Here is a 27,270-nt window from a genome sequence, read left to right on the forward strand (position 1 = left end):
ACTGACTGATCTTTGGTCAGTCATTCTCTCCAGCCTAACCTGAACTTTTCTTATGAAAATAGATGCTGACCCTGCTTAGATGCAAGCAGGACAGAGTTGTGACTAAAGAAACTTGGGTATCCCTGTTATATCCAGCTTCACCCTTAGACTTCATGTGTTTGGATGTTATGGAAAAACACCTCTGCAAAAGGTTCTGGAACAGGCATAGGTAAACTCGGCCCTCTAGATGTTTTGAGACTACAATTCCCATCATCCCTGACCACTGGTCCTGTTAGCTAGGGATGATGGGAATTGTAGTCCCAAAAATCTGGAGGGCTGAGTTTGCCTATGTCTGTTCTGCAAAATGTATGTAAAAGCAAAGAGAACACAAAGCCGTATTAAAAAATAGAATTCCAGTTTATTTTGCTTTTAACGTCGCGCAGGTAACAAATTCACACCCTATCCCTGGTGGAAACAAAAATATCAGGTGTAAATATTATCCGTTTGGGTTTCCTAAAGACATCAAAGCGGAGCAAGAACATACATTGTTGCAGATAATACAGTGATAGGCTCTGCCCTGCTGCACTGTGATGCCCACCTCCCTTTAGCACACACTCCCAATACTTCATAGCTGTGAACACAGGATCATAGAGTTGGAAGGCACTACAAGGGGCATCTAGTCGAACCCCCGGTGATGCAGGAATCTTTTGCTCAATGTGGGGTTCAAACCCATGACCTTGAGATTAAGAGTCTCATGATCTACCAACTGAGCTATGCCAGGTCTTATTCGCAGCACTTTTCAGTAAGATAAATCTATCAATGATTGCTAGCCAAAATGGTTATGTTCTACCTCCACCGCTGGAGGCAGTATGCCTCTGAATACTGCCAAGTGCTGTTGTGCTCAGGTCCTGCTAGTGGGCTTCTGAAAACAGGGGTGCTAGACACATTCATTCTTTGTCTCCGGAAACTAAGGCCCAAGGATGTCGATTGCAAGACACTTTGTTCCCCAGAAGCAAAGAGAATCTTCTAAAGCTAAGCAGCTTTTGGGGTGAAGTGAACAGAGTGAGACTGAATGAACAGTGAACGAGGCAGGTGACCCTGCTCAAAAGGACCTTCCAGGACCAAGACCAAGTTACCTATTGCAAATAAGGGTCATAGCTCAGTGGCAGAGCATCAGCTTTGCATGCAGGTCCCAGGTTCAATTGAAAGCATATCCAGGTCAGCCTGGGAGAGAACCCTGCCTGACACCAAGCAGAACCACTGCCTGCCACTGTAGACAATACTTGGCTAGGTGGACCAATGGTCTGACTTGGTACAAGGCAGGTTCCTAGGTCAGAGTTCAGATATTGCTCAGTGACGCTCATTTAGATCTCATGGGAATTCACCCAGACCTCCCAAGGTCCAAATGTGCAGAGTTGTTGCACCTACTCACAGCAGTGGGAAAGTGCAATGAGAGAGTGAGATGCACAGTGCTTTCCCCTCCAGTGGGAATGCCCCCCAAAGATACTCCGTTAAAGGCTTTGCTTCCTGATGAGAACTGGCAAGATACAACCAAGGCTGATCCTCAGACAGCTGGACCGAGACCTAAATTACGGAGCTGTGAATTTTGGGTGGGTGTCCAAAAATGTGCCGGTCATTCAATGTGGCTGGAGGGAAGATGGCTCTTCGTCTTGACCAATGGATCAGGCTGGACCATGTCTGTACTGTGGTCTCCAGTGACCAGTGCAAGTTAACAAGGCCATCCCTTTGTGCCTGTGATAGACACGGACGGCCACTATGCAGCTGAAACAACATGGAAGGCCTACCTTTTGCATTTCCAGTTATTTGCAAAATTAAATCCCACCTCAGCGCCGCAAGGCATGTCCCTCTCCTTTAATGTTTTATTTCCAAAAAGATTATATACTATTTAATTGTGGGGGGAATGCCACAAACTGGCTTGCAAAAAGAATACTCCTTGTTTACTCCCTTTGGGTGGGCAGATTTAGGCAGCATTATGGCAAAGGGAGAACAGAACGTGGGTAGCAGGAAGATAAAAAGCAAACTTCTCTCTCTTTTTCTTTCTGAAAAACAAATAAATTCTTGACTAGAGTAGAAAGACCCTAGAGATGTGAAGACTGAGGAAAAACAAGGGGGAGAATGGAAATATTGGAGTGGGATGGGAAGAAGGGGAACAAGGATTTTTTCTCCCTTGAGAACTTATTTTTTCACACAGAAGAAATGGACATTTTGAGGAACCCTGAAAAGCAGCTCCATTGAAATGTGTTTTTTTAAAAAAAATTAATGAAATGCTTTTTAAGGAAAAGGTTTTAAATATTTATGTGTAAGCCAATCTACAGCAGGGATGGGAAATTTGTGGGCCTTCAGACACTCAGCTGGCACCCCTAGCTGCCACTGGCAATGGTCAGGGTTGATGGGAGTTGTAGTCCAAACCTAACATATACTGTAGTGATAAATGACGACACTCAAATCCTTAAGCATTTCTGCACCTAGAGGGTGCTGCTTTCTTCATGAGAGGACCATACACTTTATTTTGTTTACTTTACTACAAAATTTGTGGTTCTTATTTTCAACTTTTATCCCCCCCCCCCCCCACTTCTCAGGTGGCAAAAAAGTAAGATACACGTACAGCAGTTTGCATCTCTCTCTAGAATTGGGTATACTTGCAACTTTGCTTGCACAAAACTAAGGCATTTTTATACTTTTGAGTCTGCGATCCTACGCTTTGTTTACCTGGGAGTTAGCATCACTAAAGAGTGGGACATATACTTCAGAGTAAATATGCATAGGGCTGTCCTATCAATTTCATAAATACGCCACATGATATAGCTTTGTGTGCCAAGTTGCGAATTATGCATTTTATGTTGTTAAAGCAGTAAAAATACATTTGGGTTTCATAAGAAAATAAATATTGCATATATTTCAAATGTCCTCAAAAATTACGCCACCCTCTCCCTGAAAAACAACACACACATTACATTTTTCCAGAGCTTTAACATTTCCATAAATTTTACACCTCTACTCTGAAGCGATGAACTCTGATCCCACTGTTACAAGACTGCAGTGCGGGAAGAGGCAGAGAAGGAAGGACTAAAATCTTTGGTGTTAAAAGGAAATGGTTCCTCTGTTGTATTTTGCTCACGTAGCAATGCCAATCTTTTTAAAAAACAAAACAATGCGAGGCATTATTGGAGCAGAAGTAATTTACAATATAATCTGTTTGCTTATTGAGAATGGCAGAAGGGCTGAAAGTCTGAGAAACATGAGGAAAACTACGATGACTTCATCTGTACTCAGGCAACGCATCAAAGTCGCACACTGTTAGATGAGATGCACATCACTCCTCTAAAGCTGTTTGGTTTTCTAGAGCATGAATGTTCAGCTTTGGTGTGCCTCTGACAAAATGCGTACACTCAGTGCCCATGGCGACCATAAGGGGAAAGCGTGCTACGTGCAGCTGTGTCTCATATGGAAGTTTACAACATATTCTGCATTAGTCCGCTGCACCGAAATAGCAAAGGGCTCGAAAGGGTGGAAGGTGAATGCAACCAGGCGTCGGACGGTGTGATTGATGGGCCGGCCCAGGAGTCCCGCTTGGATTTCAAACTTTAGAAGCCCGGAATCTCGGGCATAGAACCTGCAAGGGAGACAGACAGACAGACAGACAGACAGACAATGATGTTTGTAGACCAGTTTTAACTACATGAAACTGAGTAAGAGGAAATCTACTGTGACTGAGCAGGCAAAGAAAGATGCCACGTTGTTTTGACTAGTGATAAAAAGAAAAAGGGGGCATTACGACAGAATTGTGAGAAAGTTCTCATAAATGCAGTTCAGAAGAAGTCAAGGCCAGCTTTTCAGAAAATGAACTGTAAGGGGCCTAAAGCACATTATGGGTTAGCTAGTGAACGGCCCATGAAATGGTGGAAACCTATGATGAATGAGACCATAAAGACGGGCTGCAGCAGGGCGAGCGCAGATTGATGCTCCCCTCCCGACAGCTAGCAGTTCTGTATCCTTTTGCTCCTTGGTCTGCAGAGCGTAACAGTCTTTGCTGCTTGGTTGCCAGGCATTCAAACATGCTTGAAATGAGAGCAGCGTTAAGAGGCCCATCTTGCCAACCTGATGCCCACGGGAAACGTACAAGCAAAACCTTGAAACGACTCAGTAAGAACTGAGCAAACTCAGTAGACACAGAATGCTGCCTGATTTGGGGTTGTGAGGGTGAGAGGCAGGATGGGACAGAAAACCAGAGCGAGTGGGTGGCGGAATCTAGAAAAAGGCATGGCACTCTACACTGAAACATGCTGTAGAAGGTCCCACTTATTATTATGCCAGAAGTTGCGGCAATAACTACAATGGGAAGGGTGACAAAGCACAGAGAGAGTCCTAGGTTCAATTCCCAGCCTGAAACCCTGGAGAACCACTGCTGGTCAGTGCCATAGGCAATGCTGAGCTAAATTGTCTGGTTGGATAAGGCAGCTTCCTCCAATTCTATGAGAATTGCCTTTGAAGCAGGATTGATGAAACAAGATTCCTGGAGAAGGAGAAGCCTGCCCCTAGAACATGCCCAAGAATGCTCTACAAAATAATGCTCTTAAAGGGTCATCTCTGCCCTTATATTACCAACCAATTGCTGTTACATGCAGAAGAGAGGCTCCTGCAGATAGAGTCTCATAAGGCGGTCCATTCCATACCTTGTAGGAATTAGGTCTTCAGTATGGTGACACCTAACTTCTAGAACTGCCTCCTGCTACAAAGCAGGCAGGCACCCATCTCAGTTGCCTTTTTGGCCCCTAGTGGAGATCTTCCTTTCTCAACAAATCTTCAAAGTGGGTGTCTTTATCCCAGGCTGTATCTGCATTGGATTTGTCCCACCCCGCCCTGCCCCACGGGCCATGTATGGAATTGTTTTAATTGTTGCTGTTTTCTACTGTGAAACTGCGAGGCACATTACGGGAAGCAATTCATAAAAGAAACCAAAGAAAGGAAGAGCTGGGTTTCTGCGGCAGACGCTGCGGTTTATTCCCCGGCAGATGAAATCAGTGCAGAAAGTGCTCCCCAAAGGTAGAAAGTTTGAAAATTGCAGCTGCACAATATAAGCAAAAGGCACAGGCCAACTGTGTCCTGGGGGAGTTGCAGCTGCAACTGCAACGAGTTGCTTCTCTCCCTGCTTTCAGCTCAACATGTCTCCCTCCTACAGAAGCGGACACCATGTGCTTCCCCCAGCAGGATGTTGGCTCCTGGGCCAACCACTTCAGCTACTGAATGGGACCAAGGATGCTCTTTCAATAGGTAGACACCCCTCCAGGTTTGGATAAGGCAGCCAGCTGAATTCCTCACATTCTCTCTGCATTGCCATTGTTCGTTCTCTCTGTGTCTCCTCTTGAAAGCCCCAGCTAGCCTGACAATTAAAGGAAACAGACTGGGTGGAAGAGCAACAATCTTGATAGCTGGCTTTCTAAAGGGTTTCCTCCTCCACAGGAGCAGCCTTCTGAACTGGGGGTGGCGGGGAGAGAGAGAGGAGGGAGGGAGAAGAGAAAAGAAAAGGAAGTGGGGCTAGTGTTATTTCCACCCCCCTCCCATGTAAAGCATGGGTCTGCTGCCTGCTCCTCTCATTCCAATTCAGGGCAATTTACCATACTCAAGAAGAACGCCCTGTAATCTCCAAGATGGGCTCCGTATTTTTAAATCTCTTTTTGAAGAGTGCTCTGCAATCAGAGGCCATTTCCACAGACTCACATGCGGTGGTTAAATTAGATGCTGAAATGCAAGATGCGTGTCAATAAGAACAGTAATATTGAGCATCTCCCCCACCCCACCCCCAAGCCAATTGTTATGAAAATGGAAAGTTGTTTTGCTTCTTAAAAGAAATTCTCCCAAGTAGGTTGCCTATTAAACTTTCCTTTACGTCTCCCAAAGCTTTCTAATGGTGACAGTGGCTGAAGACGGGGAAGCCACACCATTGCTTGTTCCCCTATTCCCTCCGTGCCCCCCCCCCCAACTCAAAGCCTCATCCTTGAGCTAGGGAACTCCTGGAAAACAACACTTCAAGTGGGGCAGTCTGGGAGGGACCAAAATCTCCCCAGTCATCCCACCACCTGGCACAGGTATTAGAAGAAGAAAAAAGTGGTCGTTCTGCCAGCTGCAGCCTGGTATAAGAAAAACACTGTGTGGTCGTGGGATGGCAGGAGGAGAAACCAAAGGCGCAGAGGACGCGTGGCATGGAGCAATCCCACAATGCAGAACAGCAAGAACAGCAGCAATTCTCTTTGTGGAGGAAAAAGTGGGGGTGGGGGTGGGGAGGGAGGCAGGAGGAGAGTGTGTGATGGGAGAGGGTACAAAGCTGCCAGCCTGTTAATTTGATTAACTGGCCCCTGTGAAGGGGCCGAGATGGCACAGCTGAAGGCAAAAGGTTGACGTTGGCACAATGACGATGTTGTCATCACAGTCCACCAGCATCAAGAGCGTGCAAAAGAAAAAAGAGTAGATTCAGGCAAGCTGAAAGTGGTTAGGGATAAGTTTCTCTCTCTCTCATAACTAGATCTCGGTGATATCCAACAAAAGTGAATGCTGGCATATGCAGGTCAGGTGAAAGAAAGTGGGGTTTGGTGTTTTACACATACAGCATAGTTAAAACTAAGGAATTTGTTCCCACAAGAACAAATGATGGCCATCAACTTGGATGGCCTTAAAAGAAAATTGGACAAATCCATGGAGGACAAGGCTATAAATGTCCACTAGCCACGATGGCTTTGTTCTCCCTCTGCTGTGGGAGGCAGAATGCCCCTGAGCTGCGGGGAATCATAGGTGGGGAAAGTGCTGTGATGGTCAGGTCCTCCTTGTGGGCTTCCCATGGGCTTCTGGTTGGCCACTGTGAGAACTGGGTGCTGAACCGGACTGGGCTTTGGCCCAATTCAGCAGGGCTCTTTTTATGGCAGTTTCTCACCCACTCAAGAGCACAACAGTAGCTCCCCTGAAGACTCCCCTGATGTCTGCTGTTGCTTTTGGGCCCTACTTTTCTGGTTCCCAGGACGCATTTGGTTGGCCTCGGGGGGAAACAGGATGCCTGCTGAGATGACCTTTGGTGTGATGCAGCTGGGCTCTTCCTATGTCCTGCGTCTGGAATTTTCGTCACCCCTTTGAAGCTCCATTAGAATGCACATCCTTTATTCTCAAGTTAAAGCTGAAAGGGTGGAATTCATCCTCTTTGCAAACATGTTTCATTTGGGGTCGTCCCTCCAAAGAGGAATGCCTTGAGAAGTATTATACATCCCCTTCAGTTTTGGCAAGTCGCTCTTCCTGCCTGTATAACTCCCTGAGGACCAGAAGGTCCCAGGTTTAATCTCTAGAATCTCTATAGTTGAAATGTTTCTTTTGCAGCACCTCCGGGATCTAGGGAGAGCTGAAGCCAGTAAGAACAGGCAGTACTGGACTAGGTGAGAATAAAGCAACTCCACAGCTCAGGAGTAGCAGACAGGCTTCTCAAGTTCGATCGCCAGCATCTCCAGGTTACAAAGGTAGGAAAGACCTCTGCGAGAGACGTCTGGAGAGCCATTCTCAGTCTGTGCAGACTATTCTGGGCTAGCTGGATCTGTCATGTGTTCACAGGTGTTAATTTAAGGGAAATCCACAAGCAAATCCTCCTAATTTAGAGGCATCAGCCAAGTCAGCTGATTTTGGGGTACCGTGAAAGGGCAGCAATACCAACCAATTACATAGCAATTGATCATTACTACTGAGAGCACCCCATCTGTAAACTCTGTCTCAAGCAACAAACTAGCTTGGTTAGGCAAGTCTCTCAAAGATTGAGGGTGCATTTTTCTGTCCCCTCTCCGCCCCTCCATCTGAAGGTTCTTCTGTGTGGTCAGCAACTCCCAAAGACACAAGAACCACTCAAGAGCTCCAAAATGCTACATATTGCCTCTAGCCCTATACAACACCAGCTGACAAACTACGTGAAAATGGCTAACTGCTTTGTTTACAGAAGCTCATTAGTGAGAATATCTGCATTTTGTCAGGAGAAAAAATATGTTGCCACCTACAGCCCAGTGGAGCCTTCCTATAGCATCAAGGACAGCAGCAGAAAAACAAGCTGAAAAGTAAGATGGGATGACTCATATACATTAAGTGCTCTTATGACTGGGAGGCACACTGAACAGGGTTAGATGGTTCAAACACTCCCCCAAAACTGCAGAGAGAGCAAAGGAGGCACTACCATATCGTGAGCAGGAAGGAAATCAATTTGATAAAAATTCCCCAAAAATTCATTGGATGGCTTTCAAACTACTATCCACCTCTCCAGATCACAGAGTCTGGTTGGGGGGCGGGGGAGAGAGACTCCTGTATGCAGGTCACATCTGGCCAAAATTTCATATTGCCCTCTGGGGGGCCCAGTTCTCCAGAGGAGCAAGAAAGGGCTCTGATGTCCTCTGCAAGGCATTTGAGTGGGAAATGTCTCAGTACAGTGGTACCTCGGGTTAAGTACTTAATTCGTTCTGGAGGTCCATTCTTAACCTGAAACTGTTCTTAACCTGAAGCACCACTTTAGCTAATGGGGCCTCCTGCTGCTGCTGCTGCCGCCGGAGCACGATTTCTGTTCTTATCCTGAAGCAAAGTTCTTAACCTGAAGCACTATTTCTGGGTTAGCAGAGTCTGTAACCTGAAGCATATGTAAACTGAAGCGTATGTAACCCGAGGTACCACTGTAGACTTGTGTTCCCAACAAATATGCAAAAGGTAGCCTATGCATTTTGCAACTGCATGCATGAAATTTTGGGGGTGCAATTGCTTTTTTTAAATCTGAAAATTTAAGGAGCTGCAAGGCAGAGCTTGCAGTTCAGCTGCATGTTGACCTTATTTACATGCTTCTGCTGAGATGACTGAGTGGCGGTTGCTGATTTTCCTTTTGCACAGAGGGTGCTGGAAAACTTTCTTTTCAAGCATTATAAAAAAATAAAATCTATGAAGAAAAATGGAAGGTGAAATGAGTGGCTTTTCTAAGAATGCCTCTGTTTCCATGGGAAATAGCTTTGCAGGTATGTTGGCGCATAATTCTGTGTGTGTTAAGGGAGTGTTTATGTGTGGGTTTGACCCTGCTCACTTTGGGAATGTGGCCCCGGGCAACTTTCCACCATGGTAACGTAGCCCCAAAAAACATTATCCTACCCACCCAAGAGAGTCTGGGTAAGAGGAGGGAATCAATGCTGGCATGGGTAACAATGGTTCTTAGACGACACCTAGCAGCATCACAACAAGCAACATCCGAATGTAAGAACAGTGAAAGCTAGATCAGACTAAGGCTCATGTAAGCCAGCAGCCAGCCTTCCCCTTCACAATGTGCTAGATATACAAAGGTCTTGTGTACTAGACCTAAACATGGACCATCACGGGGGCACGCCACATACCTGATAGGGTGGTCCCCACACGTCTTGGGGCGCTCCATGACAGACACCCACTTGTCGTCGTAACTGAAGAGGGAGAGGTCGAGGTAGGGGCTGCCACTGTAGGACTGAGCGCTGATGGGAAGCTGCCCCAGCAGCCGCCGCACGGCTTCCGTGTGCCCACCGTACTTTGCATTCACAATGGTGTCCTTGAATCTGAAGGCAACAGGCAGGTTGGCGGTATAGAGATGAAAGGCACGAAACAAAAATCACCACCACCCACAACGCTAAGTCTTAGCCTTGGAAGAAGCAGAGATAGAAAGATACAAAAGGAAGGGAGGGATCCATGTTTCGATGGAGCACATCCCTGCCACGTCAAGCTAAAAATATCTGAGGAAGCAGCAATGGGAAGAAACTCTGCCCAAGGCATTAGAAAGTTGCTGCCAGTTGCTGTACAGAGCACTGTCGCATCCAAACCATACATTTAAAGAAATATGATGCCCCTTTGACAGCCCTGGCTTCCCCCAAAGAATCCTGGGGACTGCAGTTTCTTCAGAGTGCTTAGAGCAGGGGGTCGGCAAGGTTTATCTTGCCTGGACCGGATCGGTCCTGCGGAGATCCCTCTGTGGGCCAGATCGCACGCGCACGATTTTCGGTGTCTGCATGTGCGCAGATGCAATTTTTGGCATCTGCGTCTGTGCAGACACAATTTTGGGTGCCGCAGAAGTGAGTTCCTGCGCCGTGCTGCTTTAGTGCAGCAAATGAGCAGGCAGCTCGGTTCAGAGGCGGCTCGGGGCCAGTCAAACGACCTCTGTGGGCCACTTCTGGCCTATGGCCCTTAGGTTGCTGACCACTGGCTTAGGGTTTATAGAAGAGCCTTGCTGAGCCACAATTCCCAGCACTTCTACTGCAATTTCAAGGGCTACTGCAATTTCAAGGGTTTCCTTTTTGGCGGGTGTGGGTGTGTGAAAAGCTAGCAGTTTCATATGCCATTTACAGTGGTACCTTGGTTGTTGAACTGAATCCATTCTGGGAGTCCGTTCGACTCCCGAAATGGTTCAAAAACCAAGGCGCAGCTTCCAATTGGCTGCAGAAGTGTCTTGCACTCAAGTGGAAGATGCGCCAGACGTTCAGCTTCCAAAAAATGTTTGCAAACCGGAACACTTACTTCCAGGTTTGTCGCATTTGGGAGCCAATTTGTTCGGCAACTAAGCCTTTCGAGAACAAAGGTACAACTGTATAGCAGGAGTTGGGGACCCTGTGACCCTCTAGATGCTGTTAGACTCCCAAGTCCCAGCAGCCCCAGTCAGCAAAGCCAATGGTCAGGGATGATGGAAGATGTAATCCAACAACATCTGGCGAGCCAAAAATTCCCCACTCCAGAGTTACACAGTATTTTTTTTGCTGACAAACAACCTGCATTCTAAGCAGCAATTGTTTGGTGCAACTGTGTTCAAAGTGTGCTTGTTCGCTGGAAGCACATTATGGGGTCCTCAGTGAGAAGATGAGCGATGGAGGAGAAGCTTCCCTGAAAGACAGTGAACCTATCCTTACGGATCATTCCCCTGCAACAGCTAGCCACAGGTGTACTACTCTGGCCAAGTTCTAAGGTGCAGACTCACTTTACACAGGGCAACAATAAGACTCAACATGTTCAGGCAGGACGCCAAACAAACTGAGTGGGAGTCCTAGAGCACAGTCCAAAATCCTCTGCAACAGACCTGAGGTTCCATGTCAAAACAGATGTCTCCAGGGAGGGACCTCAACAGATAAAATCAATGTGGAAGGAGGTGTCCTGATGCTACCGCATGAGCCAATCAATTAAATGCATATGCATTCAATTTAGGTGCCTTTTTATTTTGCTTCTTCACAACAAGATAAAAGCACTTAAAAAAAGCAGCACAGCCACTGCACATTGTTGAAAGGAGAAGCAACCTTTAATATATTCTTTTGCAGATTCCATTAAAGTAACACATGCAACCCAAAGCAGTTTTTAAAGAAATCCTAAGAGCTAGCAAAAATGGGGCCCTGCACCTATGATGGTAGCATACAATAGTCAGAGGATTACTCTGCAGTCTTGCTGAAGGCAGAGTCAAGTTTGGATACTTGAGGAAGGTTCACTCCCCTTCTGACTGGCCATCATTACTGCACCCCCCCCCCCAAAAAAAAAGTTTGATCCTGCCTCTAGAAGAAGAGTTAACCCTTGCTAGTATGCTCCACTCTGATGAGCATGAGGTCAAAGACTTGTCATCAACCCACAGCTTTACTGATCAACACTGACTCCCACCAATTAATCAACTGAGGCTTTAGTTGATTAATCTAACAGTCAAAGATTTCAGCCTTGCAATAATTAAAAGCCTTTATAATGAACTGGATGCCTTATTCCCCTTAAACAGCACTCATAGTTTGCTTTCTGGAGGTAGCCTTGAATTTAACGGATACAGATTGGCTCCTTCCTAGGTTCAAGAGCCCCTAAGCTACATAATACAGCAGAAACTAGAAAGGTGGGAGGAAAGAGATGGATTAGGAATCCATCAAATTAATACAAGTTTTCTCTAAGAGCTACAGATGGCTCCTCCAAGGTCGAAGGATGATGGGGAAATCCATCCTCAGATGTTGTTTAGATTATGTAAAGGTGAGGGACAGGCAGGTGGAGGCAAAGAAGACCTTGTTCTTGTTGAGCTGCCTAGAAAATGCTTTCCGGTACACAGTCTAAAGTAGTTTTCTTGCCTTGGAGATAGAAGAGTGTGTTATGCTCTCGTCACTGGACTCAAGTGTACAATTCACAAATAATCATTATTTGCCTTGTTGTGCCTTATGCATGGACTTTGCTGGCTCTCATGCCACCCACCCCTCTTATTTAGACTCCCAGCTAGAACATCTCTCTTCCAGAATCCTTTGGTATGCCCCATTCGTCCTCAAGCCAGACAAAGGGCCATAATAATGCAGTGGTTAGAGCAGAGGCTAGCAGAAAGTAGATCTGCTAGTCCTCTGGGCGATCTGTAGGACAGCAGGAGTTTCTCACTCCCAACAGTTGAACAATAGTGTGTGTGTGTGTGTGTGTATGGCATGGCTGGCCGTTTGCTAATTGCTTCTGTCTCAGCCTCAGTGTTCCTCACTTGTAAAACAGGAGTCTTAATTGGTTCCCTTTGATCTCATCTTTGTGTAGTTCTGCTGTCTGATTTTATTCTAATCCATCCCCCCTCAAATCTACAGAGTTGCTATAAAATAACAAAACAGGTCAACACCAGTCATGTTAAGCAATTATCATAAAGCAATTCTAAGCATAGAACGAACCTTTTAAAAGTAATTCATATACAATGTAAAAGGCAGCAGGTGAAACATATAATCAGCAACAGGCCACAACTCATCCAAAAGCGTGAATAAAAAGATTAATCTTAAACTGGCACTAAAGCCAGGTAGAGTTGGCACCAGATGCATCTTCGTGGGGAGGGCATTCCAGAGGCAGGGATGCACCACAGAGAAGACCTTTTCCTACATCACCACACCTTCCACTTCACCTGGCAGTGCAACCACAAGAGGGCCTGCCACGCTGACCTTTAAGCCTGGGCAGGTTGGTACAGAAAAAGGTATTTGTGGCCCAAGTCATTCAGGGGGTCCAGAGTCATTGTTAACACTGTGAACTGGGATCAGAAACACACAGGCAACCTGACCAGGTTCTTTGGAACTAGTGCCATGTGGTCCCAATGGGTTGTGCCACTCAGCCAGCCACATTCTGGATGAGCTGCAGTTTCCAGACAGTCTTCAAGAACAGCCCCAAGTAGTGTGTGTTACAGTTATCCAGTCAGGTGGCTACTGCAACATGAAACAGTGTTTTTGTGCTACAATTAATAAGTAATTAGTAAGTAATTTTCAGTTGCATATGCATGTTATCCCAATATTTGCCTCTTGGGGTACAGGAGGTAATCAGCTCCACCCTAGGCCACCATTTGCCCATGGCTCCACTCCCGTTGTACACACTATGGTTCTGGTTGAGGGACCTCAGTGTAGTAAAAAGCAACAATGAACAAACCCTTGCCTCTGCTATGAACTTACAAGCTGGCCTTAGGTAACCCAGCATCCCCCAGCCTCACTTTCTGCAATATGTGGACAAAACTACTGGCTTACCCTATAAGGCTGTTTAAGGATGACTGATAATGTATGTAAAGCACTTGGAACACGTTAAAGCACTCCATTGAGGGTATCTAAAGTGCTGACAGACTACAACTCCCATTATCCCTGACCACTGGCCACATTAATTGGGGTAATGGGAGCTGAAGTCCAGCAACATCTGGAGGGCACCATGTTGTTTATCCCAGAACTACATAAATGCTTGCTGTCATCATTATCATTCCTATTATACCCATGTACACCAATGGCACTATAGCAATAAATTTAGTTGAACCAGAGAGCTCGATATGAAGCCAGTTTTTAGCCTCTCCAGCTTCACTGGCTTTGCAAGCTGACTGGGCAACCATGCACGGTCCAAAGGGCTCACCGGCGTTGGATCTGCCTGGCGAAATTGTTGCTTGAGGCCGAGCAGGGGAACTGGACTGCCTCGCTGTGCAGTGTGGCATTCCGGAAAAGGTCACAGAAGTTCTCGAAGAGTTCCAGCAGCTCGTCCGACGTGTTCTCAAATACAGCAATCACCTCGGTGGTCACCATGTTGTACACAACAAAAAACGAAGGCTGAGCAGGAGGAAGCAGAATTGACGTCAGCCAGCTGAGCCCAGGTGGAAGACACAAAGGCCATGTTAAGTGAGCAACTTGCACCACCAAGCCATTAAACCAACCAAGATACGATGCTGTTTTGTGGCTGGATGGGAGGATTCTGCATTTCACCTGCCAAGTTCATTGTAACTTCCAGCCATCGCAATGGGCGACAGATTAACTATGCTATTAACTACCGTCAAATTATTAACAAAGCAATGTGAAATTCCTCCAATTCTTGTTTTGTTTATTTCAAACTGGACACATCAATGTTGCTGTTTCCTTTCTCTGCCAAACATGCAATGTTTTTCAGAGTGGCAGATTTAATTTTAGCTCCTGCTGCGAAGTGATTTTTAAGCCAGGTGGTGGCTGGCAATGAATTATTTTCCCCTGTATATGCAGAAAGGTGAGAGTTGGTAGGCTTTATTTGGGGAGGGGCTGGGGGGACACTTATTTTCTTTTCCTGTCTTAATATTTCCAACATGCCGAGAGGAACCTTTTAAAGCACATTGTGCTCCACTGTTGCCTGTAAATGGTGTACCCTTCAGGGTCCCCCGCTGCTGGGGAAATGAAAGACTGAGCGCCATTAACTATTTCTTTTGAATTACTTGCGTTCTTATCCAAGAATGTCCAAAAGCTGCATTTTGGTTTTGCAATCAGTCACCTAGGTGCTTGTGAAGAAATCTTTCCCTAGGTAACATGCTATGGACAAAAGATCAGGTCTATGTTTATTTCTGCATGTCTACAGACCGATTACTCAAGTCTGTACTGAGTTTGGCATCTCCAGAATCCTTGCATCCCCTTTTCTTTTTATAAAGGAAAAGTTTCAAGTCCATGAAAAGTCATGGAGGGGGGAAGGAATGCAGCTTGTTGTTATAGCCACCATGCCAGGGTCAATTGCCTGCTACTGGCAATCTAAGCCCTACCCTCCACATTCTCTCTTGCTGTTTCTCTGCTACTCCAATCACTGTCAAACATGGAGTTTTTTTTGCAGGGAGGTGGAGAGTGAAATCCTGAAAGCACCATCTAGCTTTCCTGGACCTGCATATTCAACCTTTAGTGGAACCAGTGACATCTCAGATGTCTGTCTCCAACAGATCTGTCTCCAACAGATCAGGTATGAGGAACCTTTGACCCTCTAGATACTGCTGAACTGAAACAATGATAAGTCTCTGGCCATGCCTGATATGGCGGATGGGAGTTGTACTTCATCAACACCTGAAGGCTCAAAGGTTCCCCACCCTTACAATAGGTGCTTGCAACTTTTGGACGACCAAATTTCACTTAGCACTCTTTATCATAATAAATGTGAAAGACCACTAATGGATCCCACACAACAACGAAGACCAACACTTCACATTGATTACTCAACAAAATGTATCTGGAAGTGCCCAAGGACCCTATTGATTTCCGCTTGGGAAAACTCTAATCTTGCAGGGAAGTGCTAGGTCCAACCCAGTGTCTTACAGATGCAGCTTATTGACCTCAAAAAGGCAGGATTCTGGGGAGTGCAGAAGAAGCCCCAATAAATACCTCTCCCTTCTTTCCTGGAAAAACACAACTTTTTCAGACAGCTTATTCCGTTGATTCTAAAGACCCACACATCCCAACATTGAGCCTACCCATAAGTTGTCCTTCTTGTCCTGTGTATAACAGAGCTCACATTCTCCAATAGCCTTTCCAACATATATGTTAACTTTAATCAGCATGCGCTTCCATTAGCAATTTTAATCTGGTATCCAGGTTATATATATCCAGACCCTTTTATGTCCTTTCCACCCACCCATCCCCCACAGCTTGCATACTAGACTTTGTCTCATTCTTGCAATATTCCTATGAATCCCTACACAAAGCCAGTCCTGTCAACCAGTACTATACACAGCAGCAGAGATATTAATTAATCTCAGTAGAGTTGTAGGTTGAAAAAAGAAAGTGACAAGTCCACACGAAGCGTTGTGGCTAAAGACGCATTTGAACCCATGTCTCAGCCTAACCCTGACCACTGCACCGTACCAGCCCTCTCCCTAAGAGAAACATTTGTATACAAAGAACTGTGGGCCTTTTGTGACCCACTGCCACACTACTAACTTGCATTCATCTTGCAGGCCTACACACACTTTACCAGGGAGCAAGCCGCATAGCACTTACTTCCAGGTAAAGGTGGACAAAATCAGACTGTATGGTTGTCATTCATGGAAACTCTTACACCAGTCATTTATCTGAAAAGGTCAATCAATGGACTCAACGGTCAAATTTAGCGACTGAAGAGCAAGGTGACTGACTGCAAGATAACAACCCAAATTGATCAACCAGCACAAAGATCAACCTTTTCAATCTCCTGACCCATTTTTAAGTCTAACCTGCAACACAGGCCTACTTTCAATGTCCATGGTTCCCTGTGTCCACTTTTCTTCTTCCTCTCTCACTCGCTGCCCTTCTCCTCTCCCTGTCTCTTAAAAACACTTCAGTAAAAAAGAAAAGAAAATTGTGGTCTATCTGCTGGGACCCATTGCACAACTGAGTGAGTCACAACCAAACTAATGACTAATGAACCTAAACTCCTAAGCCCTTACAACAGATCGTAAAATAATAGAATCATGGTAATCAATGAAGCAACTGTTAAAGGCAGCACTTTAAAACAATTTTAGCAGGAGTTTAAACCCACCAGAGATTAAAGAGAGAACAGTGCTGGTGCTAAGCCAGCCTCCCTGGAAAATGAATTGCACAAGTGGGGTGCCACAAGGCCCTGAGAAAGCCCAGCCATGGCCCAGCCTACCAGATGTTAGGTTGACAAGAAGACAGTGTTCCTCAACCTTAGGTCCCCAGATGTTGCTAGCTTCCAAATCAAATCATGCCCAGCCAGCTTAACCAATGGTCAGGGATGGTGGGGACCCTAATATATTATTTTTTAAAAAAAGTATTAAGTCTCAGTGGCAAACAACCACATAGTGCAATTCTGTTCTGTGGTTTTTTTCTTACATTTATACCCCACCTTCCATCCATCGTGGGACCCAAGGCAGGATACACGTGGCTCACAGGTGGTCATGCACCACCACTGCACAAACCCAGACCTTTATAGCTTCTGCAAGGTGGTGGCCCCATGTGCCCTCAGATCATGCCCTATATTAGAACATTAATGCTGCCATTTGATTTGCAGCTAATAAGAGCTTCTTAGCTCCACTGACATCTTTCCACTTTGCAACCTACTGCAGTTCTGTTTCATGTTGTATCCCTCATCGCTCATTGTGCATGGGTCAGGGTATGAAGAAAGGGTTCTGAAGACAGTATCAGTGCTGTGCAGGTTGATGTGGGGAAACAGACCCCATTCACGGACACCAGGGTCCCAGGTCGTGTAGGGCTTGAAACACAAGCTCCAGAACTTTGATTTGTGCTTGGAAATGGAAAAAGGACCCACGTGCAACTATTCCAACAGGCAGCAAAGACTGGAGTAGCCAGGAAGGACTGTAATTCAGTGGCATAGTATGTGCTTTGGATGCAGAAGGTCCAAGGTTCATTCCCCAGCCTCACCAGGTAGAACTGGTAGAGACTCCTGCTAGAAACCAGCCTCTGCCAGTCAGTGTAGATAATACTGAGTTAGATGGGCCAATGGTCAGACTTGGCATAAGTAGCTTTGGATGTTTCTGTGAAGCACTGTTTCAACCCATTCTTGGATTGCCTGGGAAGGGAAAAAAGAGCTCCAGATGAACCAAAGTAACAGGCCATCAATCTTGCCTAATGGAAGGAGAGGCATGACTCACAACTGGCTGGGGTGATGTAAAGTAATAATAATAAAGAAGCAAGGGGGGGAATCAAAATTTTAACCTTTCTACACCAATCAACATCACAAACAGGAAAGAAAAGAAAGAAACTAAAAACAGCCCAACCCAGCAGCATGAACATGCATGCCTCCTTTCTTCAGCTGTTTCCCACTCTGTTTAATAGTACAGGGCTATTGCTCCATTTTGGAAAGGAAGCTGCTGCAGATTTCATAAGAGACAGTTGTGAAAAAGTCACCATCAGAATGCTACAGCATAGGCTCCCCAGCTGAGTGGTTGCAATGAGAAGCCATATTTTTATAGGTAGCCTTTTTGGCTAAAAAGCAGGTACAAATGTTTTCACTAAATAATATATACGATTGCAGGTTTTTCCCCTTTTCAGAGACTAGTGAATTTTACATTTGAGGACACTATTTCCTTTAGTTCCAGCAGCCAAACAGTATCACTTGGTCCATATAGGATTGAAGTTTATATGGTTCTAGAACCTTTGTTCAATGAGCGTTCAGGGACACAATGGTAAATATAAATACACAAACACACAACACTGCCATTGAAGCAAAGTGAAGAGATGCAATAGGAACAGGGCTCCAGGAATATGAATTATATTGAGTGCAGGTTAAATGACAACTTTAATATAAATTCTTGTAACAGAAGGAAGGAGAAATGTCATTTTTATTTCAAATATCCTGGACTGGTTCTAAGGGTTAGGAACCTGACTAGGAACTTGACTATATAAAATACAGTGGCTGGAGGGATAAGCAACATGGGAGGGCTATTGCCTTTATCCCTGGATGCTTTCCAGAAGCATCTTGCCAGCTACTATTGGAAAGAGGATGGTGGAATAGAATGACCCTCAACCTGATCCAGGAGCTCTCTCCTTGTTAGGTAAAGGTAAAGGGACCCCTGACCATTAGGTCCAGTCCTGCCCGACTCTGGAGTTGTGGGGCTCATCTCGCTTTATTGCTGAGGGAGCCGGCGTACAGCTTCCGGGTCATGTGGCCAGCATGACTAAGCCTCTTCTGGCGAACCAGAGCAGTGCACGGAAACACCGTTTATCTTCCTGCTGGAGCGGTACCTATTTATCTACTTGCACTTTAACGTGCTTTCGAACTGCTAGGTTGGCAGGAGCAGGGACCGAGCAATGGGGGCTCACCCCGTCGTGGGGATTTGAACCGCCAACCTTCTGATCGGCAAGTCCTAGGCTCTGTGGTTTAACCCACAGTGCCACCCGCGTCTCTCTCCTTGTTACTCACACACAAAAACTCAAAACAGCCTGGTCGACAGGATTTCTAAGAACAATATCAGAGTTTCAATATCCTGCCAGAATAGCTCCCACAAAGGCAAGCTCCATACCTGTGAAGGGTCTGTCACCCGTAACGTGACCACATCTTCACTTGTGTATTTGATGAAGAGATGGTTCTCATCCAAGAGCTGCATTTTCCACATGCGAAGCTGCCTCAGCTGGTCAAAATACTGGAAGAACCTCCTTTTAGCTATAGCACTCCCATCCTGTTCTGCCCTTCGCCACAAGTATACCAGCAGCCTGTGCTTCAAAGAATTTATGAATGGTTCTTTGTATGGGTTCGCCATGCCTGTCTGAGAATCCCGCTGAACCTCTGGATAGACAGCAGAGAGAGTGAGGAGGTCATCTTCATAGCAAAAGCGGCCTATGGTTCGTACATCAATAAAGGTGCCCTCAGGTGTTACCTGAAATACATGGATGGTTTGCTGCTGTACAGACAGAATGGCCAGGATATTTTTATATAGGTAGAGCCCTTGGTTGTGGGACAATATGACTTTATCACATTTGAACGTCCTGGTATCACAAAGCCTGCCTGTGTGAAGGTCTATGATGTGCAAAGAGTAATCTTCCAAAGGTGACCTGGGGTTAGGTGTCACTGATTCACTGTTGCGGTAAACCTCAAAAAAGGGAGGGTGGGGCTCCTCAGGCAAATAGGCAGCAGAGCCAACAATGACATAGCGACAATCATCTGTGAACAAGCTACATTCACGGTTCAAGTGCTCGCCATTAGAGGCCACATTGGTAATGTGAAGGAGGACAAAGAAACGTTCAAAGAGTCGCCCACGGATGTTGATGGACCGCTGGTCATTGCCGTTAGCCAAGATCTCCCCATCGTAGCCCTGGAGGAGGTCCTCTGCTGCCTGACACCCTTGATACTCATAGATCTCCAGTGAAGTCTGATCTGAGGAGAAGGCAATGAAGTACCTTCCATCAGGGGAGAACTTCCGTAAGAAGCAGGGTGGTTTTTCAACATTGACCACGGTAAAATTGGGGAAGACATTTTGGTGGAAGATGCGCACCTGGTGCCAGTGGGTGCCAGTCTTGCCAGAGGTGATCCTTCGACGTTCTAGACGGTAGATGACGTTCTGGTTCTGGATCCGACGAGGCCTGATAGTTGGGGCCTCATGATCCATAATATCTTCAAGTGGAAAAAGTCCCAGGGTGGCTAGAATCTGACAGAGTCAAAAGGCATATCATGCTGTCCAAGAAAAGAAGGGTGTGGTTGCTGTGAGAATCAAATTGTAGAGAGATCAAAGGAAATAGAAGTCAGTGTTAGATTCACACACAGCATCTCTTTAAGAATAAATATATCATGGTTCATATAACAACAACAAATACTATCTAGTATGTCAAATGGGGTGAGGTAGGACTCTGGCCCATGAAAGCTTATGCAACAATATTTCTGTTAGCTTAAAGGTGGCACAACACTCTGTCCTATGGATGGAAAACCTATGGCTCTTGAGATGTTGCTGGATTCCAACTCTCATCAGTTCCAGCAAGCACAGCCAATGGTCTGGGATAATGGGATTTGTAGCCACATCTCAAAGTTCCCTATCAATGTTCTGCCCAGTTCTTTGTATTGAGTGCCAAAGGAATGTCTGCCTACCCACTGGCCAGCAGCTGTTTACATGTATTCAATATACAAAGCCTGAAGGGGATACCTGGGCTTTAACAAAACACATATGAGAACTGAGCATTGCCTTATTCTTTGTGGGAAAGCCAGAATTGTAATAATACATTTGCTACAAACATTTAAAATTTTGCAAGAAGGAATTGGCGAGTAAGAAAACTTCTTCCCACTTCAATATTTCTATGCACTCTTGCAGTAAAGTAACAGATGATCTGGCCCAACAGAACAGCTAGGCAGCTATATCTATTAATACAGTGTCTCAGGAAATATGAGCTGAAATGAAACATGAAGATTCTCTGGAGTGACATGTATGTATCGTGAAAATGAATGCCTGCTATTATACAACAAAAAGTACTCTAGAAACAACAGAAGCACAGAACCAAATTACATCATTCTAACATATTATACTAGAAGCAAGCTTTAACAAAAAAATATCTTCATGGTGCCATACAAGAGATGCTGAGGTTAGAGATGACAGCAAAACTGCAGAAGCATGGATTTCCAAAGCTTTTCAGAGTCCAGGGCTCCCTCTTTTACAACTTTATCTTTGCACTGGCCATTAGAGAAAGGATTAGGCACAGTCTAGCGAGTGGCCCAAGGTCACCCAGCCAGATTCAGGGTTCAATGGGGATTTAAATCCTGGTCACCTGGGTCCAAGTCCAAATACTCTTATCTAGTGTTCCCCAAAGATCTGACAGAAAAGTGTGCCTTGGTAGAACTAAACTTGTGTGTGTGTGTAGCATTTATGAAAATAGCCATAGCACCGTGGCAGTGCACATACTTTGAATTCAAAGATTCCCGGACTCAAACACTCACATCTGAAGATAGGTTTGGAAAGATCTGTCTGCAACCTTGGCGAACCAATGGTCTGACTCAGTATAAGGCACCTTCCTAGGTAATCAACCACCCTCAATAACGCTCAACCCACCTTGGTTTCTACAAAAAGTCACTGTTCCAGGCCAGCCAAAGGATTGGAAGGAGGAAAGGAAGGCACAGCTACTCCTGCACAGATGCAGCAGGCAGCCTCCTCTAAGGATGGGCGGTTCTGCGCATCTCTATATTGTGAAGCAGACATGGGCAAGCAGCAGATGCTGGTTCGAAGGAAACACGGGCTGAGGACAGACAAGCCTGCACAGAGACAGTGGGCACCCTCCTCCTCCACGGATAGCTGTGTGACTTCTGGGAACTTTCAACCGTCAGATTTATGTATGTATTGTTTTAAAAGGCGGGGGAGGGGGGCACCCTCGACACAAAACACTGGCTAAATTGCTCAAAGATGCGTCTTTCAAGGGGATTTCTAGGTGCTGCTTCCCGGGTAGTCACTGAACGTTTCAACTTCCTTGCTATTTTGGGCAGGTGCGGACCCGAGGCCACGGAGAGGGGCGAGGGGAGCAGCGCGAACTCTCCCCTCCCAGCCAACCCTTCCCGCCCCCAAACTCGGGCTTCCGCGGGTGCGACGGAAGGGTCGAGCAGGGAGAGGTCCCGCCTCGCCGCTTCCCACCCAGGCCTCCCCTGACGGGGGAAGAACAGCAGCCCGCCTCCACAACTCACTCCGCGGAGGCCGCCGCCATGTTTCCGCCGAAGAAAGAGGAGGAGGAGGAGGAGAGGGTGAGTGACGTCAAGCACTACCAACGAGTCCCCATAGCTTACCGCACTGCGAGCGGAAGGAGCGTAGCCACGGTAAAGCGGCGACTTACCCAGAAACCACCGAGCGACAAGCGTCAGTGGACAGAGTGTCGACCGCCCTGGTTTGCTTTTCGGTGGCTGCTGATCTCTGTGTTTCCGCAGCGGCCCCTGGCGGACGGAGGTCGCGAGGGTGGCGCCTCGGTACCCCGCTGCCTCCGCCGCCTCCCGCTTGGCTGCCATGGCAATCGCATCCTCGCCTAAAGCAGCGCCATGGCAACCAGCTTCCTAGGAGGGAGGGCTCCTCACGGCAAACGTGGAGCATCCCTCTCTCCTCCCTAAGGCGACTTAGTAACGCCTGCTCCGCCATACCCTGGCAGGGGGCATGAGCACCACCATGTTCTCCACTGACGTGGCCACCATCAGAGCTGGGGCTGCGTACGGTACCCGCCCCATAAAGGAGCCTTTGGGGGGCCATTTCTCCTCCCAGTGCAGCATGGGGAGGAGGAAGCCTGATGCCTATCCCCCCCCAAGGTTGCTATGCCAACTGCTCTCACCAGTTGGGTGCCTTGCCACAGCCTAGTAGGGTGCCATGGCAACCTTAGGTACCATGGCAACGTCTCTCCCCACAACCAACCACAAAGCACACACATCTCCACAAACAGGTCATGAGGGCAACAATGACTCTACCACACCCCAAAAAAGGCACTGGGACACCCCAGACGCACAGTGGAACTACTACTAAACCAGTGGGAGCCTCCAGGCACTGTGACAACTTGTTTCCCCGGAAAAGCTTCAGCATGCATGTCAGAAAAAAAATCTGATGTCCAAACGTCGTCCCTGTGGGAACAGTACAAAAACTGATTTTCTCCCTCAGGATGAAAAAATACTTACATATCTTCTGAGAGGCCCCAGGCTTTGAAGCTTGAGATAATACACAGACTATTCTATTTTCCACTGAGGAAACTCCTAAACAAATACTCTTTGCGCTGCAAAATTTTTTGGGGCTTGTTCTAAGGCAAGAGTGGGCAACTTCTATTTTCCACTGAGGAAACTCCTAAACAAATACTCTTTGCACTGCAAAAATTTTTGGGGCTTGTTCTAAGGCAAGAGTGGGCAACTTCAGGCCCAGGGCCAAATGCGGCCCTCGGGGCTTGAATATCTGGCCCTCTCCCTAGCCACACCTTTCACCGGTCCTGCTTTGCATGCTCCTCAGGTGTTTTTTCTGCTGGCTAGACTATGTCCTTGAACTCAGCTAATGCCTCTTACTTGCCTAGATGGAAGGAGAAAGGGGAGTGTAGAAACTGGCTTACTGTAAAATGTCCACACATTGCTTTGGCTACTTTTGGCTACTTTTGCCTCTGGCCACACCTACCACTGGTATGTGCCCCCCACCCAGAAGGCTGCACTGCAGGAAATATAGCCCTCAAACCGAAACAGGTTCCCCATCCCTCTTCTAAGATGTGCACACTGCCTTCACATGGGGCATTGACCTGACCTCTTGGGCCCCGTTATTGTTCCACCTGTTTGTACCCTGGGACATACCCGACACTGTGCATCACAGGGAAATTGTAAGCTGAGGATGGTAAGCTGCCTTTTCACTTCCCTGTCATGACCAATGTTATCTTGAGAAGTCCTTGTTTAGTTTTCTGGGAACTTCAGGGTTCCTGGAAGTGGAACACAGTTTGAAAACCATGTTGACCCTTGCTTCTGGATAGATCTCAGTTTTTACTAACCATTTGAGTTGTTGGGCAGTTGCCTCTTTTGTCGTCGCTGCGGCTTTGTGATGGGAAACATAGCTTCAGTTCGATCAGCTGAACATCTTCCAGTTCTTAAAAGAATGAAATAGTCATGGCCAAATTTTAGGCCTTAACAAACAGCACCCATGCCAAAGGCATATAGTAATTGGCAATGTAAGCAATACATTATATCCGTGATAGAGAGCCTGTGGTCTGCCAGATGGTGACACAAAGAGGAGCAGAGAGAAAATATGATGGCACAGTGAGTGTTAGCCAAACAGGTTACTGATTACCAATTACTGTTTTTTATATATTTTTAGAAATTTTTGTGGTTGAAATGCCTGACTGAACTAAAGTGGTATGTTTATCCAGTTGTCAGTTACCACCAGTATTGGTAACAAGAGACAAGGACATAGAATGCTTTTTCAATGCTTTATTCACACTTTGATTAATACAGTTCTCATATGGAATACATTACTTCAATGTACACAACCTATGCTAAAAATAATCCAACACATTAAGCAAACAGTATAGTATCCCAGCACAGCAGAAATCTAGACTATTTGGTTGATGAAGTCGACTAATAGGTAGGAAGAGTCTTACCAAGCCAGAAGGTGTTGTGTGATCAGATGCAATAAAGTCTCCTCGTAAATGGTCAGTTGTGACTGAATGCTCCCAAAAGCCCCAATACTTGTCATTTTAGAGGTTTGCTCCAACCATTCTTGCTCTGGGAATCTCCCACCCTTTCGCTACCATATGGCATACAAGAAACTTGTGCCCAACTTGTGTTTTCCCCAATGTGTCAAGTCTTCATACTATCTTGTTTTGACTAAATGTATGACTAAACTTGTTTTTTTACTATTTAATTTGTTTTTCTATCACCCTTCTACATATCTTTCCACTAGCAGCCCTAACATCTTTCCTGTTTCCTGCTGTCATCTGCTCATAAATGGCCATGCTTCAGTTGACCTGACCCATCCCAACTATTTCATCATCTATATCCTTAATTTACCCCACAAGTACTTTTGCTGGAAGCCTTTCCCATAGCTGGTATCTTTCCAATATCATTTTTAAAGGCTTCCTATCAAAAGCATATTTCTGAAGTCTTTCTTTTGAAGTCCTCCCTAATAGCATGCATATGAAGCATCACAATGGATCAGTTACCCTCTCAAAAGCTGCTAAGGACTTTCTTGATGGCTTTTGCAACCAACATGACCCAACACTCCTCAATCAAAGATGGCCACATGTTCTTGATTAACAGAGCTTCAAGTTCATCCGCTAGTCTTTTATCTGTCTGATTTTCTTCTTAATCCAGCATGTTAGGGAAATAAAGGCTATAATGAGTCCTATTTCAAGGACACAAATCAAAATCACTCAGGGAGAATGGTGTGGCTCGTGCGCACGCGCGCACACACACACACACACACAGAGAGAGAGAGAGAGAGAGAGAGAGAGAGTTTTATGCAATCTTGTAAATTCTGCCCACTTTTGGTTCTGGCCCTACCTACTGCATGTGCCCTCCCCCCCCCCAAAAAAAAAGTATCCCCAAGGGAATGTGGCCCTCAGCAGAAAATAAAAGGTTCCCCAAGCATTGTATAGGCTACAAAGGCTTTTACAAACAGTTCTTACAAACTGTTCCGCCCCTGCACATGCAGGTGATGGAATATAAGAGCTAGTACACGTGCATGATATAATTTTGGATACCTTTCTGTGTAAGTGGTCAAAAAACACTTGCAGAGGGTGAGAAAAGAAGTATCTCTGATTCTGTGCTTTTAAATAGGCCTATATTCCCCAGAATCAAGCACCATCCACCTAGGAAAATATTCCTTTCATGATTTGTCTAGTTAGACAAATTGCAGGAAAAAAGACTGTTGTTCAAATAGGCATGCTGAACCAAAGGATCGGGATATGGTGTTTAGGGTACAATCCTATGCTCCAGATACGGCAGCTGGGGAACTTTAGGATCTGGAAGAAGCTACTACTCTGGTATGTCCAGAGATATGCCTCTAGTAGGGAAAATACACCAGTGCAATTTCAGAAATAAAGCAGCTGAATGTTACACCTGCATATCCTTACCACTCAGGCAGTTCTGCCGTGAAGGACCCAAAACAGTGGTAATATGTGTGATAGGAACATAGGAAGCTGCCTTGTACTGTTGGGCCATTGGTCCATCTAGCTCAGTATTGTCCACTCTGACTGGCAGCAGCTCTCCAAGATTTCAGACTGTGGTCTCTCCCACAGAGAGCAGAGCCAAGCAGAGACACAGCCCTTCCCAGTCAAATCCAGGCTGTGCTCCAAACTCTTCCAACAAGGCATTATGTTCTGCTGCACTGTTGCAGTGGGACAGGGTTGGGCACAAATGGAGCACCACTATTTAATGGGGAGCCAATAACATCACTTCCCAGGGCACACCTCTGAGTCCACCAGAACTCTTCAACAGACTGCATGTTACACAAAGCAGAAGAGGCACGCATGCAGGGGTGTGGTTTGGAGGCTGACTTGGAGCTGAAGCCACAATGTCTTCATTGGTCAAAAATTCAAAATGACCTACAACACTTGGGTGTGTGTGTTAAGGATCTGGACAACTGGCTAGAAAAGGTTAATCATTGCTGGTCTAAAGCTCTCCAAGAAATGCTTCGCTGCAATATTTGGGCCATTTTAAAAGTGATGTGATCTGGACTTACCAAGGTCTCCAAAATTTATAATGTTTGTGATTCATGTAGGGCCCACATTGTAGACTATTGGGATTTCATGCCTTGTGAAAACAGAACAGCAAAAGCCACTTTGCTGTCTGTTCTGTCAACAGATCGAGATTTTCATAAGTTTGGGAATAAGTGTTGCAACTTGAATTCTTCTTTCCGTGCTTGGGAAATATGTATTTTAGTGGGAGGTTAGACAAATCAATATCCCTGCTGTTTACTGAGTGTTTGGATCCAACTTAAAACTCCATGGGTTCCCCTGCATTGACTGAAAGTAGCTGAAATCAAAGAGTTCCATTTTTGGAATGTTATGAAATAAGACAACCATGGGACCCAGTATGGTGTTAGCAACCCTAGGAACAACCAGTTCGAGATCTGCCTTGCTGTCACAGTAAATAACCAGCAAACTTTTCTCCATCCCATCCCATTCC

General features: G+C 45.9%; 1 protein-coding gene across 8 annotated transcripts; it reads right to left on the reverse strand.

Annotated features, from left to right (window-relative positions):
* Positions 1-377: 377 nt before the first annotated feature.
* On the reverse strand, positions 378-25,674 carry DET1 (DET1 partner of COP1 E3 ubiquitin ligase). Of its 8 annotated transcripts, XM_083475117.1 has the most exons (6): positions 23,471-25,674; positions 22,476-23,390; positions 19,199-20,373; positions 13,858-14,048; positions 9,384-9,575; positions 3,637-5,380 (listed from the first exon to the last, which is right to left on the reverse strand). In XM_083475117.1, the coding sequence occupies exons 3-6, from the start codon at positions 20,279-20,281 to the stop codon at positions 5,158-5,160; spliced, it is 1,689 nt and encodes a 562-aa protein (XP_083331243.1). In that variant the 5' UTR covers positions 20,282-20,373; positions 22,476-23,390; positions 23,471-25,674; the 3' UTR covers positions 3,637-5,157. The 8 variants fall into 8 exon arrangements, with proteins under 8 accessions (XP_083331247.1, XP_083331245.1, XP_083331246.1 ...); XM_083475121.1 differs by lacking the exons at positions 3,637-5,380; positions 22,476-23,390 and adding an exon at positions 378-3,613 and having other exon boundaries at positions 24,138-24,364; XM_083475119.1 differs by lacking the exons at positions 3,637-5,380; positions 22,476-23,390; positions 23,471-25,674 and adding exons at positions 378-3,613; positions 21,707-22,446.
* Between the last annotated feature and the right edge of the window lie 1,596 nt (positions 25,675-27,270).

Source organism: Podarcis liolepis (genome assembly GCF_965112155.1).
Source record: "Podarcis liolepis genome assembly, chromosome: 14".
NCBI lineage: Eukaryota > Metazoa > Chordata > Lepidosauria > Squamata > Lacertidae > Podarcis > Podarcis liolepis.